The following is a 14,440-nucleotide window of genomic DNA, read 5'->3' on the forward strand; positions in this document are numbered from 1 at the left end:
TGTTCTTTGCTAAGCAATAATACATTCTGACTGGGTGAGTGAGAAAAAAAGAAGTCCTTGTTCACCTGGAAATAAAAATGGAAGTCTTCAAGTAAACGAGAAGGGGAAATGGAATAGAATGCTAGGCTGCATTTTTTGCCAGGCATAGATAAGAGCATCCTTAACAATGAACCTCACAAGGGCAAATCGAATGACTCTGGATGGGGTTTGTGTCATGATCCTATAAGATCCAATGACACACATTAACACACATAGTGGGATTTTCTTGGTCAAAACATATGTAGCTACAATCCTGAGGCAAATCTTTTTCTTTCTTTATACCCCGTATAGTAGATGAATTCAAATGTATTTCAATGCTCAACAGGTAAGGATTTTTTTGTTTGCCTCATCATGTTGTATCTGAATTGTTTCTAATTTGATTACGTTTTTAATACAATCCATCTATAAATAGGGGCAAATCACTTTATGATTCTAATCCCAATCTGATAAGGTGTAATGTCATGAAATCGCATTAGCACTTTACATATCTGTGCTCTCTATTTCTTATGATGTTTATCATTCACATGGGAAGCTGACACATGCACACACAGTCATTATGTAAACACTGTTTGAAAAGGAGGGGAAGAGGGAGAGAGGAAGTATGGTGGGGGGGGCGTGAGGTTGTTCAAAGCAAAACTGTGTGTGGAGATGGAAACATAACTATGAATCCCCGCCTAACACACATGCCTATTAACTTCAAGACAAAACAAAAGAAAAACAAAGTCCTTTTTTTAACATTTGTAGATATTAAAATTTTTCAAACTTAAAACTTTGAAATAAAAATGTTTGAAATTTTAGTTGAAAATAAAGATGAAAAAATTGCCACATTTAATAAAATATGTAGGGATTATGTATGGCGTATATTTTGGCTAGGATGTGCATTGGATCACAGAAAACTTTGCAATGATGCATAAAATAAAAGAAATATCAGCTAATGGTTAAACTCTTAGTTCTGTGACAAAATACCATAAACTGGGTAAGTCATAAACAACAGAGATTGATTTCTCATGGTCTGGAGTCTGGGAAACTGAAGATCAAGTTGCTGGGAGATATGGCATCTAGTAATGCCTACCTTTTATTTCCTTCCTGGGCAGAAGGAACAAGACAGCTCTCTAGTGCTTGTTTATAGAGGCACTAATCCAGAGAGAGAGACAGAGACAGAGACAGAGAGAGAGGGAGGGAGGGAGGGAAGGAGGGAGGAAGGAAGGGAAGGAGGGAGGGAGGGAGGGAGGAAAGGAGGGAGGGAGGGAGGGAGAGAGAGAGAGAGAGAGAGAAAGATTCTCCTAACCTCATCATTCCCCACAGACTCCACCTCTAAATCCATCACATTGATGACATGAGCTCAGCATACAAATTTGGAGAGGAGCAAAAAACAAGCATTCATACCATGACCATCTCATACCATATTAAATTTACTTATTTCTTTGGGTAAAATTTAAAATATTTTATATGGATGCTATAAAATATGCAATTTATTATTATTAATCTTAGTTTTTCTTTTCATTTCTGGCCCATTTGAGCTAGCAAAATCTCCCCCAAAGTTTACATATGCTATTGCAAATTACAGGATTCCATCCTTCTACAGGTAAGTAGTATTTTACTGTGTGTACACACGATATTTTATTTCCTTTCATTCACTACAGACACAAATTGAATCCATATCCTTAGCAATTATGAATTACACAGAAATAAACACTGTAGTGCTGATGTCTCTTCTACATATTAATTTGATTTTCTCTGGATGTATATACGATGCTGAAATTGTTAAATCATGCAGTTGCTCTATTTTTAATTTCTTAATAGCCTCCATATTGTTTTTCATAATGGCTGTACTAATTTACATTCCCTCCAACTCTACATAAGAGTTCTCTCCACACACTGGCTAATACATTATCTTCTATCATTTTTAGAATCATCATTCTATACTGGTTCATTGTGGCTTTGATTTGTATTTGATGAGTATTTTTCATATATTTGTTGGTCAATTGTATGTCTTCTATAAAGGGCACCTATTCAGTCCTTTTGTACAATTTTTATTCTGTTTCTTTCTATAAGCTGTGTGAGATCCCTTTATATTTGTACTATTATCCTTCTATTAGATTCTCCATGCTGTAAACTCTCTCTTTACTTTGTTGATTATTTCCTTTGTTGTACAGTAACCCCATTTGTTTGTTTGCTTTTGTTACCTGTGATTTTGAGGTATAATCAAAAGAAATCCTTGCCCACATCAATGATCTTTCTTCTTTTGTTCTATTCTAATTTTTTATTGTTTGTGGTTTTACTTTTTCTGGCCAGTCAGATAATTAGCCAATGATCTAGCTACCCATAAACAATCAAGGTTAATTGGTTCAGCATTCCAAATCCTTAATAACATCGAGATCTAGAAATGTCTCTTTCTGTGAGCTCTTTCCCTCAGTCATGTGCTGGAAAGCCCAACTCATTCCAAGCAACCTTCCTCACTTCCATACCCAGTCCCGTCTGGAAATTTTGTCTGAATAACTCAACTTGGACTCTATTATCCCCTGACAGTAAGCATCCTGGACGTTCTCTGGACACTAACAATTCTGTGCTTTCTCATTACATGATAAACTCTGGAAAGAGAAAGAGCTAGTGACCGTGGTTGATTTTTCTATTAGCAAGTCTGTGTAATGTAGGTGTGAGTGTGTATGTGTGTGTGTTTGTGTGCATGTGTGACCATACTAGGGCTTGAACTCAAGACCCTGTGCTTTCTCTTGACTTTCTTTCTGTGACTTGAGCCACTCTTCCAGTTAACCATAGTTAATTGGAGATGGATGGAATCTCTGGAATTTTTTCTGTCCAGTCTGAGTTTGAACTGTCATCTTCCAGATGTCCATTTCCTCAGTAGCTATGATTCCAGATGTAAGTCACCAGTGCCTGGCTTCTCTACTGTGCTTTTAATAAATGACATGCTTTCAAAGTCATTTAAGAGTATTACTTATCCAATTACTATGCTAAGTAAATACTATTGTACTCATTTTTATATCCTTGCTGAATCCTCTTAGCTGTTTCTAACTATTAAGAAAGGATGATATAATTATAGAGGTAATTGCTCCTCTGGGAAACTGACTCCATTCCCAGAGCTTCTCATCATCTTAAAAAGAGCATTGAGCTTCCAACAGGAAGAAGAAAGCAATAATGCCAGGGTGGCACGCCTTGCTGAAGTGAGCTTCTGCTTGCTGTGTGGTGAGTGTTCAAACACTTAACTGACTCCTGAAGGAGCTTCCAAAGGAGCCCACCTCTACCCACAGTTAGACACCAAATACATTGTCCTCTAGTCAGTACTTAACATACCTAGCTTCCTGAAACAAGGTGGTAGAAGGAGCTAAGCTCGATGACAGACGGTCACAGTTAAGCAAAACAAAATCAGAAAGTATGGTGGCTTTTAGAATAATTTTGGATTCCTCTTGCGATGCATATATCTTATTAGATGCTCCTTTATTCAGGGGAAATTCCTTGTCTTTCTACCTCCCTCGCAATCTTGGCCTGGGTATCAGTGAGGCAGTGATGAGGGAATAATATGAGTAGAAAGCTGGAGATAAGCTGTGAGGATATCGCAGGGGAAATAAACCTGAAAGAAGAGCTGGTGAGGCAAGGAATACTATCACTTACTGGTTGCTAAAAGCTCACATTAAATACTCAGAGTCAACGCCTGAGCTACATATTTGACTCTCACCTTTAACAACAAAGAAACCAATGTGCATAAAAGCAAGGAAGATAAAAGCATGCTGCACATAGGATTCACCTTCAATTCTGTACAGTTCCAAAGGTGTAGGAATTTCAGCTCATTTGTTTATTTTTTCTGTCCTGTTATTCTAGATTAAAGACTATATAATCTCTTTTATTACCTCTCCATCTGAGATGTGCTTGTGGAACAAGTTCTGAATTCAGGAGAATGATTATATAATTGTACTTAATCTCTCTCTCTCTCTCTCTCTCTTTCTCTCTCTGTGTGTGTGTGTGTGTGTGTGTGTGTGTGTGTGTGTGTGTGTAGGTCTCTGTCTCTGTCTCTCTGTTTCTCTGTCTCCCTTTCTCTCATCATTTCTGGAGCTTGAACTTGGGTCCTGGGCCCTGTCCCTGAGCTTCTTTTGCCAAAGCCTAGCACTCTATCACTTGAGCCACAGTGTCACTTATGGATTTTTCTGAGTAGTTTATTGGAGATAAGAGTTTCATGGACTTTTCTGCCTGGGCAGCTTCAAACCATGACCTTCAGATCTCAGCCTCCTGAGTAACTAGGATTATAGGCATGAGCCAAAAGCTTCCAGCTCTCTTCCTTTTTTTTTTTAATGTAACAGTTACTGCTTAGATGCTTTGATACAGAACAGCTTTCTTTCCATTCTGAATTTGCAAGTTCTGTAAAACTGAGTATAAAGAGAAACAAAATACCAAAACCATGTGTGTGATTCTCTGTTCATGGGATACAAACCAGCTTTGTACAAAATATACAGCAGCAGTTTCTAATCTTCTTTTAGGAAAATGTGAATTTATATATTGTTTCCTGTTTAAGGCACTGGCTGAAGTCATTAAGATGAATTTTCTTCCTTTAGAAAATCAAGGAAAAAGACCAATGAAGGATCATGGTTTCTAACACTGCTACTCCCATATCCAGAGCTGTTGAGGAAAGAGCCATTTAAGTTCTATCTTAAAACATTCCCTATCCGGCCTGAGAGTCTCTAGGTAAAGGATAAAGCAGGTGCAAAAATACAAAAATGAATAGAAAACAAAACTCAAAGAGAACATGTAGACATGTTATGGAAAGACAGACGTTTGAAGAATCTGTCAAGTGTTTGCCTGCCATTTGTGAACATACTTTCTCTCCTGACAGATACAGTTCCACTGTTTGAGGGGTGACATGCAAGATTGAGGTGCAATGATGATCAAGGATTCTGTAAGGCAGCACATGAGAAAGAGCTTCTCAATCTAGAGGAAGACTAGGATTTGGTCCATTCAAGGAACTCAAAGGATATACAAAGCATTTGGAGGTGAGAAAAGACCGTGGAAGTGGTGTAACAAGCGAAGAAGAGAAATGTCTCAGCTCCCATAGTCATGGGATGCTCTGACAATGTTGGTCATTTCTCAAGGTCAGTAATTTGTCCTGAAACTTTTTTAATTTGCACTTTAACCCAACCCAACACACAGAACTTTTTCCAACTCGGCGTCTAGTGAGGTGCACTTCAACACAGCGTAAATGCCCAGGGAATCCCATATGTAGGCAAATAATGTGTTTTCCATTGTTGTCCAATATTTGTGTAAAAGGGAAAACTGAAAAAAATAACAAACAATGATTTTTAATACCCTAGTAAATCAAAAGTTTTCATTTTCCCCATGAATTATTCCAGTCTAACAAATTTCTGTGACCTTGATGTCCATTTCTTTACCCTCCTGCACCCAAGTTATCCATTAAACCTGGGATAATTCCATTTCTTCAGCTCCCAACCAAGTGTTACTTTTTAAAATGACAGAGGATCGAAGGACACACATCTTTGTGTGTGTGTGTGTGTGTGTGTGTGTGTGAATCAGAATAATTGAACCTATCAAATGTTGTTTAAAAAAAGGAAGGAGGGTGGGAAAGGAAATGGGGGAGGAGATGAATTTGTTCAAAATGGACTGAGTGCATGTGTACAAATAGCATAATGAAAACCCCTCATATTAAAACGTATATGAGCTCAAAAAGAACAAATAAAATAAATCTGAAATTTTTCCTCTAAGTGTCTTTCATAGTATCCTGAACTTCTCTTTTTTATCTTTAAGTAGTTGTACACAGGAACTGTCATTCATGAAAGCAGTTTATGAATACAGTGCATCTTGATCAATGCCACCCTTTCCAACATTCTCACCCACCCCTCCCAACCTATCATTTCCCTTATTAATTCTGTTATGTATTAAGTTTTTCACAATCTAACAAAGCAGTATATGTGTACAATGCACCTTGACCTGTTTAACCACTTCAACATCTTCAGCCCCCTTCAGTTCACCCCATCCCTTATAATTCTTATAGAACCTAATGCACTTTTGAGAAGTATTTAATCATTATATTTGAACGTTAGTGAGAGAAGACACATTCTCTGTGGTCTGTGATTGAAAAGTGACAAGATTTCCTGAGCAGAGTCTATGTGGCCTGAGTTCTACAGGGTGCTTGACAGCGAAGAACAATGTTCCTGGTAGCATTTAAAATTAATAACAGCCATCATGGAACAATGAAGTTGGTGTTGCTGGGGAAGTGGCCTTTAGCAGTGGCTGAAAGAAAATTCATATCAATTAGGAGAATTTTAATAAGCATAAGGGAACTATGTATGTGTGTGGATGGTAAGCAGCAGTGTGTGTGTGTGTGTGTGTGTGTGTGTGTGTGTGTGTGTGTGTATTTGGGATAATGAGTACTTTCACAAGTCATTCCAATCCTCCCAGTCTAGGAGTTTGCTATTATTACTGCTCCTGCCCAGGTAATAGCTCCACTGAAGCAGATGATTTTCTTCTCTGCTTGTTTCTTTCCTCACCAGGAGAATGTTCCAGCACTGTTCTCAGCTTTGTTGCTGTAGTGCACTCGGTTTGGTAGCTGAGTAGAAATGTGTCTTGATTATTAACGTAAACAGTTTTTGAGAACATTTGAGTTAAGATATTATGGGTCATCGTGACAATATGTTCATGCAACTTTAAAGTTCTGCATAAAAATCCACTAAGGTTTCTACTGCACACAAAACCACTAGATTTCTACTTCTTCCTAAATCATCTAGTCATATACACACAATCTTTCTAGTTTGCTTTCCAAACTTTCTTTTCCATTTCTTTATTGTTAAAGTGACATCCAGAGGGCTTACAGTTTCATATGTAAGGCAGTGAGTACATTTCTTATCCAACTTGTTATCTCCTCCTTTTCGCTTTCCAAACTTTAAAAAGTTCAGAACAGCTAAGATCAGTATGGTTCCTTGCTCCAAGTATTTCTATTGAATTCCCCTTCTGCTTGTCTCAGGCTCGTCACTGTGGCTATGTCAGCCTTTTTCTTCATCCTCAATTATTTGCAAACCTATTCATCAGGTATTTTTAAGCTATTTTATGTATCATGCTAAACATCTATGGGTAATACATGTTCTTCACCTGTTCCCGGTGTTAGTCTATGTCTTATGCTGGAATTGCCTACATATGTTTGGTCTACCCAGTGACATTCTAGGCCAGGAATCTCAACACTCACACCAGGAAACCATTTTTCCCTTAGCTGACCCAAGGAGCACTATGATTTAGAAGCATACGTGTCCATCAGACTAGAACTTCCTTATGATGGAGGCTGTAACCACTTTACAATGGGAAGTTATTTATCAACGTTCAGAAATGAGATTGTCCATCCCACGAACCTCAGTTTGGGTTTTTCTTCCCTTTCCTCCATGCCCCATGGCCTTTCCCATCATGTCACCTCACTAGTTTGTTTCTCATCTTTGAAGGGGGGTGCTGCTCCACTGATAGGACATTTCAACATGAAGAACTCCAGTAGCTTGTTGGGCGACTTACCAACAACATTCATTTTGGCTGGCATCCCAGGGCTAGAGACGGAGCACATCTGGCTCTCCATCCCCTTCTGCCTGATGTACACGATCATCTTCCTCGGCAATGGCGCCATTCTCCACATCATCCGGATAGACGCTGCGCTGCATCGGCCCATGTATCTCTTTCTTGCAATGTTGGCAGTGGCCGAGGTTGGTGTCTCTGTATCTACCCTCCCCACCGTGCTAGGCATGTTCCTTTTGGGGAATTCTGAGATTCACTTCGAAGCATGCCTTCTCCAGATGTTCTGCATCCACTCATTCTCCATCATGGAATCGGCTGTGTTGCTGGCCATGTCTGTGGACCGCTTTGTGGCCATCTACAGCCCGCTGCGCTACACGACCATCCTGACGCTGCCTCGCATCGTTTGCACGGGAGCTGTCATCGGGCTGAAAAGCATCGTGCTCATGGCCCCTTTGCCCCTGCTCTTACGGAGACTTCCCTTCTGTGGCCATAATACCCTCTCTCATTCCTATTGTCTCCATCCCAACCTTATTCATCTACCTTGTGGGGACACTTCCATCAACAACATCTACGGGCTTTTCATTGTGATCTCCACTTTTGGGCTGGATTCCTTGCTCATTGTGGTCTCCTATGCGCTTATACTCCACACTGTACTGGGAATTGCCACGGGAGAAGGGCGGAAGAAGGCACTCAACACATGTGGGTCGCATGTCTGTGCTGTGCTTGCTTATTATGTGCCTATGATTGGTTTGTCTATGGTGCATCGTTTTGGCCATCATGTGTCTCCCCTGCTACAAGTCATGATGGCCAATGCTTACCTCTTCTTCCCGCCTGTCATTAACCCCATTGTCTACAGCATTAAGACTAAGGAGATTCGTCGTGGCATTGTCCGAATGCTATCAGAGAAGAGATCCAGAGTTTAGTTAATGGTCAGAGAAAACAAAAGGAAAAAAATTGCTTCTTTTTCTCTAATCACAGGTGATCTTGATTTACAGGGTATGTAAATGATGCTGGCATAAAATATGGCATCTAATAGGTTTTCTAATGGTCTCGTAGTGAACTACCATGAAAGTATAAGGAGGCATGGGTTTTGCATGATCAAAAACTACATAGAACTAATGGTAGTTTGAGGCATGTTGCGTGACATACATACCTGAATGTATTAGCTTGCAGACCTAGAACAAGATTGCAAGAATGATTGCTCTTGAAAGCAATGCAAGCTGAGTTAAAAGGTACCCAAAGAAATTTATTGACAGACATCTACTGAGATCTTTGTAAAAAGTAAAGAGTTATTGGTCTCTGAGTTCTGTAGCAAGTGAACTGGTTCCTGAACTTCAGCTATCTCAAAGGAGTTTTCTCATGCAGAATTTGATAAGGTAGTTACCCAACTTCACAGTGGAAGTCCCTAAAGTGAGAAATCATGTTAATTGTGCAGAGTTCTGAAGTTTCCCCACTCATATGCAGAAATTGTCAAAGAAACAGCATCCTATTTGTAAACATTAATGATTTGTTTGTAATCAGACATTCCTTTTAAGACAGTTGAAGTAATATAAACAGTTTGCAATTGTATGTTCAGGGAGGAAATTAAGCTTTTAGAGACGGACGTATGCTAGGTCACTTCTATGACTACCACCAAGAGTCCATGGATGATGACTAAATATATAAAATAAGCCACACAGAAAAGGCTGGAGGTGTGGTACAAGAGGAAGAATGTCTGCCTGGCAAGTACAAGGCCCTGGCATTCAAACCCAAAACACCAACAAACCAACCAGCCAACAAACAAGCAAACATGTTTGTGAGCAGTTATCATTTTAGTAGCTACAATGTTGTTATTGTCTTTCATAAATGTTAAACTCTTTTATTTACCAACCAACATTTTTTCAGTATTTTTTAAGTTCTGTTTAGATGATAAATAAGAAGCTTTATCTCTATTTGATTACAATCTTTACTGGATAAACATTTTTAATGTATGTATAGAATAGTTTGTCATATTTTGAAAAAATACAGTGTGATCCTAAATAAAAATCAGTGGGCATTAGAAAGAACTTTGAAAGAATAACTTGAGTCAAGTCTTACTCATGAGACAGAACTCACAGATTTTTTTTCAGAGCTCAAACTTCAGTTCCTGATTATATTTCTAGCACCTGTGTAACCACGAGTGCGCAGTTCCACAGTTGCCTTTCCTCCCTCCCCTCCTTTCCTCCTTCTTCTTTCTTTGTTTCCATCCTTCCTTCCTTATCTCCTTCCTGCCTTCCCTCTCTTTTCTCTCTTTCTTTCCTTTCCCCATTCTCATTTCTTTCTATTTGTAATTGTATTTATGAGGTCCAAAGTGGTATTTATATTAACAGTGGGTGTGAACATCTTTTGATATGATCAAGAGGATATTTGCATCTCTATTTTTTTAATTTGCTTATCTAGGATTACAAGCATAAGCCTGTGATCTCTGCTAACTTATCAAGAATTATTACATTTTTGAACATCAAAGGATGTGAATAATAATAAGCTCCTTTGTATGTTTCATTGTACTTTAAGTTCAAGAATTTCAGCCATTGGATAGGGAGAGAGATGGGTGTGGACTGTGAGGCGGGGGTTGTATGGCAGGGAGGATGAATGAAGTTGAATACTGTCAAAATAAGGTTTTTGCAACTATAAAAATGAAAGGAGGAAATCTATTGGGGGGATGCTATTTTCAGGCGAGAGGAGGCAGGGATTGTCATAGAGGGGGCAAAATTGGTTGGAATACAATGTACAGGTGGGTGGAGGTATAACAATGTGAAATTCCATTTGTATAATTAATAAAAAAATAAATAAAAAAGAATTACAATTTTATGCTTGAAGTTGTATTTCTCCTTTCATGTTAAATTCGCAAGTTTTTCCTGTCAATCTCATGTGATAATTTTGTTGATCAGTCTTGAGGTAGCTACTATTCAAATATGAAACTGCTCTGTAATGTGTTTTTAAAATATTTTAAATGTCCCTTTATTATAATTTGTTATGCTATAAGTAACTTTATTTTTATTTGTATATAATAATCGTACAAAGGGGTTTCATGCTGTTATTTCCATACAAATGTATTTGGCACTTTGATAATATTTAAGTTCTCTATTATTCTCTTATTCCCCTCATACCTATTCACTGCTCACTCCTATTTTTTCATTATGGTACTTTTATACATGCATATCATGGATATAATTGTTCTGCTTATATGAACTTCTCTTTTACTTTGTGATTCTTGTCTATCACAGGTAAGTTTTGAAAAATTCATGCCAAAGAGATTTAAATATGTATATTTTATTTTCTCTATTTTATTTTTTATATTGTTCACATTTATAAATTTGTAATTCACTTTGTGTGTCAGAGATGAGTCAAATAACTACTTTTTCTTTCTAATTTGATTTTGGCATCTGTTTTCATTTATTCCATATACATGTGTGTGAGAGAAAGCACTCTCTTTTTTTATTATTCCCAGAGGTCTCACTGCAAAATGAATGCCTCTTAGAATGAATGCATACGAACATTCCTTTCATCTGCCATTCTCTTGATTTTTTAACCCTACTCTAGAGTTGCCAATGTAATAATCATATGGCTACAAATAAGTATTCCACAAATAAATTTGCAGCTCCAAATTGTCTTTAACAAGTTAGAAAGATGTGGACTCAGGGTGTTTTCCTCTTTTCTTGCTCTGTGGAGGCAGCAGGAAGAACAAAGGCTCCGCTGACTTCCCAGAGGGACCCCAGTCTCCAGGAGCCACTGCACAAAATTCCTAAGGGCAGTGCCACACCTCCCTGCTCTCCAGGCCAAAGATTTGCGAAGGTTTATAACACAGCTGGCCTCTAAGCTGATCAGAGAACATCGCGTCCACAAATGGTGAGGAGGACAAACCCCAGGTAGGACTCCTCCACGAATCAGTCAGCAGAGAAAAGGAGGGATGATGTTGATCGAGTGGGAGAGTGAGAATGACCACAGGTTATGCACTTAAGATAGTACATAAACATTCACCAGTCAGTGCTTTTTTTTTCTCCTCCTCCTTTCAACGCTCCCCTCCCTTTGCTTCAAGTGTGGTGTTTTATGTTTGTTTTGTTAAGGGTGGTTCTGGGATTCAAACTCAGAGCTTCATGCGTTCTAGGCGATTGGCCTAAATTACTAAGCCACATCTCTAACCATTTTTTTTCCACACTGGTTATTTTGAGACAGAGTCTTTAGGAGAAAGCAAAACTGGCATACAGAAAGCTTCCTATTTTGTGCGTCCTGTAGTACCAGCATACCAAGCTTCTTCCACTGAAATGAAATCTGATAACTTTTTTTTTTTTTGCTCCCATGAGCCTAGAACTATATCTTCCTAATCTCAGCTCCCCATACCGCTGTGGTGACAGGATTGTGTCACTGTACCTGCTCCAATTATGTGTTGCTATCTTAGAAATGGAATCCATGGTGGGCATCAAGTACTAAAGAGCAATGAGGTCTGGCTATTAGCCAGGGAATAATATTGGCAGTGGCATTTGTACGAAAAGCAACTGTTATGATGAGGACTGAAAAGCAGTGGGAAAATAAAAGCAGGAAACAATGAAGAAGAGCTGCCCATGAATTCATCTGCTCTGAGTGATGGGCTTAGAGGAGTGGCGGTGTGAGGACAGTCTGCAGACTCGGCTAGGCAGAGAACAGCAAGGTCTTCTACTGTCAACAACTCCTAACCTTTCTTTTGTATACAGTTTGGACTAAATTGTGTCGGGGTGGGGTGAGGAAGAAGAGATTATGTCTAATGTTGTTAGTTCTCCATAAGCAAAGATACTGCCTCTGAAGTCACTTTCCACAGTCATGTCTGAGGTAACGAACAGCACACAAGGTGCCGTCTACTTCCTCCTCACGGGCATCCCTGGTTTTGAGGCCTCCCACATCTGGATCTCCATCCCCTTCTTCTGTCTCTACACCATCTCCATCACAGGGAACACCAGCATCCTCATGGCCATCCGCACAGATCCGTCACTCCACCAGCCCATGTACCTTTTTCTTTCCATGCTGGCCCTGACTGACCTGGGCCTCACTCTCACTACCCTGCCCACAGTCATGCAACTCCTCTGGTTCAACAACCATCAAATCGGTTTTGAGGCCTGCTTTGCCCAGTTCTTCTTCCTCCACGGATTCTCCTTTATGGAATCCTCTGTCCTGCTGGCCATGTCCTTTGACCGCTACGTGGCTATCTGCCGACCTCTCCATTATGCCTCCATTCTCACCAGTGAAGTCATTGGTCGAATTGGACTCGCCATTGTTTGCCGCTGTGTCCTGGCTGTTCTTCCTTCACTTTTCCTGCTCAAACGCCTGCCCTTCTGCCGCGCTCACCTCTCTCACTCCTACTGCCTCCACCAGGATATGATTCACCTGGTCTGTGCTGACATTCGGGTCAACAGCTGGTATGGATTTGCTTTGGTCTTGCTCATCATTGTAATGGACCCTCTGCTCATTGTGCTCTCCTATGCACTCATCCTGAAAAACATCTTGAACACAGCCACCCGGACTGAGCGACTCCGTGCCCTCAATAACTGTCTGTCTCATATTCTAGCCGTTCTTCTCCTCTATATTCCCATGGTTGGTGTATCCATGACTCACCGCTTTGCCAAGCAAGCCTCTCCACTGGTCCATGTCATCATGGCCAATGTCTACCTTCTGGCTCCACCGGTGATGAACCCCATCATTTACAGTGCAAAGACCAAGCAGATTCGCCAGGCAATCTTTCGCCTCTTTTCCCCCAAATCTATGCAATCAAAATAATGGGATTACATTTATTGTATTTCACATGACTAGAAGGTATAGGGTAAATGGGAGATTATAAGCCAAATTTGGTAATAGGGAATTATAAAATAAGACTCCTGATGTTATGAAGGCAATATGACTTTTTTTAATAACTCTTGGCAGATATTTGGCTGAGGAAAGCTAGCAACAATGCTTCCATACAAAAGAGATACGGTTCTGAGTTGATGGATTCCAGATCCTTAACAGCTATACCAATGAGATGAGCATCTGTGAGTAAAGGTGCACGGAACTTTATCCTTCTTGGTGGGGGTCCTTCTGTCCCATGGCCTTGGTTAAATGCTAGAAGGAAATCCTTAGATCTTGAGTCACTATCTATCCTGTTGGGTACCTCTGCTCAGATGTGCAGGTGAACTCTAGTTCCTTTGCCCTCAGTCATTCTCTAACTTTCCCTTTCAAAATAGTAGTAAATGTTTGAGAAGAACTTTGGGACATGACTAATGCAGCCCGACTTTCTCAAACATTCAGATTTACCTAATCAACATCTAGCCTGATTTCAGCAGAACAAGGGAGCAAAGGCAATGGGCCTAAAATTACGGTGTACTGGATAAGATACCCTGCCACTTGAGTAGGATTCCTACCTGGTTAGACCAAAGTCCGCAGAATTTAGAATTTAAATTTCAAGTATGATAATGTTTGTAGGAAAAAGAACTCATGATTTTTAGGACGAGAAGTTTGAAAAGCAAAATAAACTGACAAAGCAAGTCTAATGCCATTCCTATGGCTCTGCTTCTTTTTTTTTTTTTTTTTTTGGATTTGATTTCAGATGTTGCTTTTTTTTTCAGATTTTTATTATCAAACTGGTGTACAGAGAGGTTACAGTTTCATACATTAGGAATTGGATACATTTCTTGTACTGTTTGTTACCTTGTCCCTCATACCCCCCCTCCTCCCTCCCCCTTTCCCTTTCCCCCCCTGAGGTGTTCAGTTCACTTACACCAAACAGTTTTGCAAGTATTGCTTTTGTAGTTGTCTTTTTTTTACCCTGTGTCTCTCAATTTTGGTATTCCCTTTCAATTTCCTAGTTCCAATACCAGTATACACGGTTTCCAATATACTCAGATAAGATTACAGAGATAGT

At 39.6% G+C, this 14,440-nt stretch overlaps 2 protein-coding genes across 2 annotated transcripts; both read left to right on the forward strand.

Moving 5' to 3' along the window:
* Positions 1-7,523: 7,523 nt before the first annotated feature.
* Positions 7,524-8,477, forward strand: LOC125362307 (olfactory receptor 51J1-like). The gene has a single exon (XM_048361092.1). It carries the CDS (start codon positions 7,524-7,526, stop codon positions 8,475-8,477), a length of 954 nt encoding a protein of 317 aa, XP_048217049.1.
* A 3,889-nt stretch (positions 8,478-12,366) lies between these two features.
* LOC125362387 (olfactory receptor 51Q1-like) lies at positions 12,367-13,320 on the forward strand. The gene has a single exon (XM_048361240.1). It carries the CDS (start codon positions 12,370-12,372, stop codon positions 13,318-13,320), a length of 951 nt encoding a protein of 316 aa, XP_048217197.1. The 5' UTR covers positions 12,367-12,369.
* Positions 13,321-14,440: the final 1,120 nt, after the last annotated feature.

Source organism: Perognathus longimembris, chromosome 13, assembly GCF_023159225.1.
Source record: "Perognathus longimembris pacificus isolate PPM17 chromosome 13, ASM2315922v1, whole genome shotgun sequence".
Taxonomy (NCBI): domain Eukaryota; kingdom Metazoa; phylum Chordata; class Mammalia; order Rodentia; family Heteromyidae; genus Perognathus; species Perognathus longimembris.

Bases quoted from the DNA above. Each gene is read 5' to 3' on its own strand.
- LOC125362307 (XM_048361092.1), top strand. From the start codon at position 7,524: ATGAAGAACTCCAGTAGCTTGTTGGGCGACTTACCAACAACATTCATT.
- LOC125362387 (XM_048361240.1), top strand. From the start codon at position 12,370: ATGTCTGAGGTAACGAACAGCACACAAGGTGCCGTCTACTTCCTCCTC.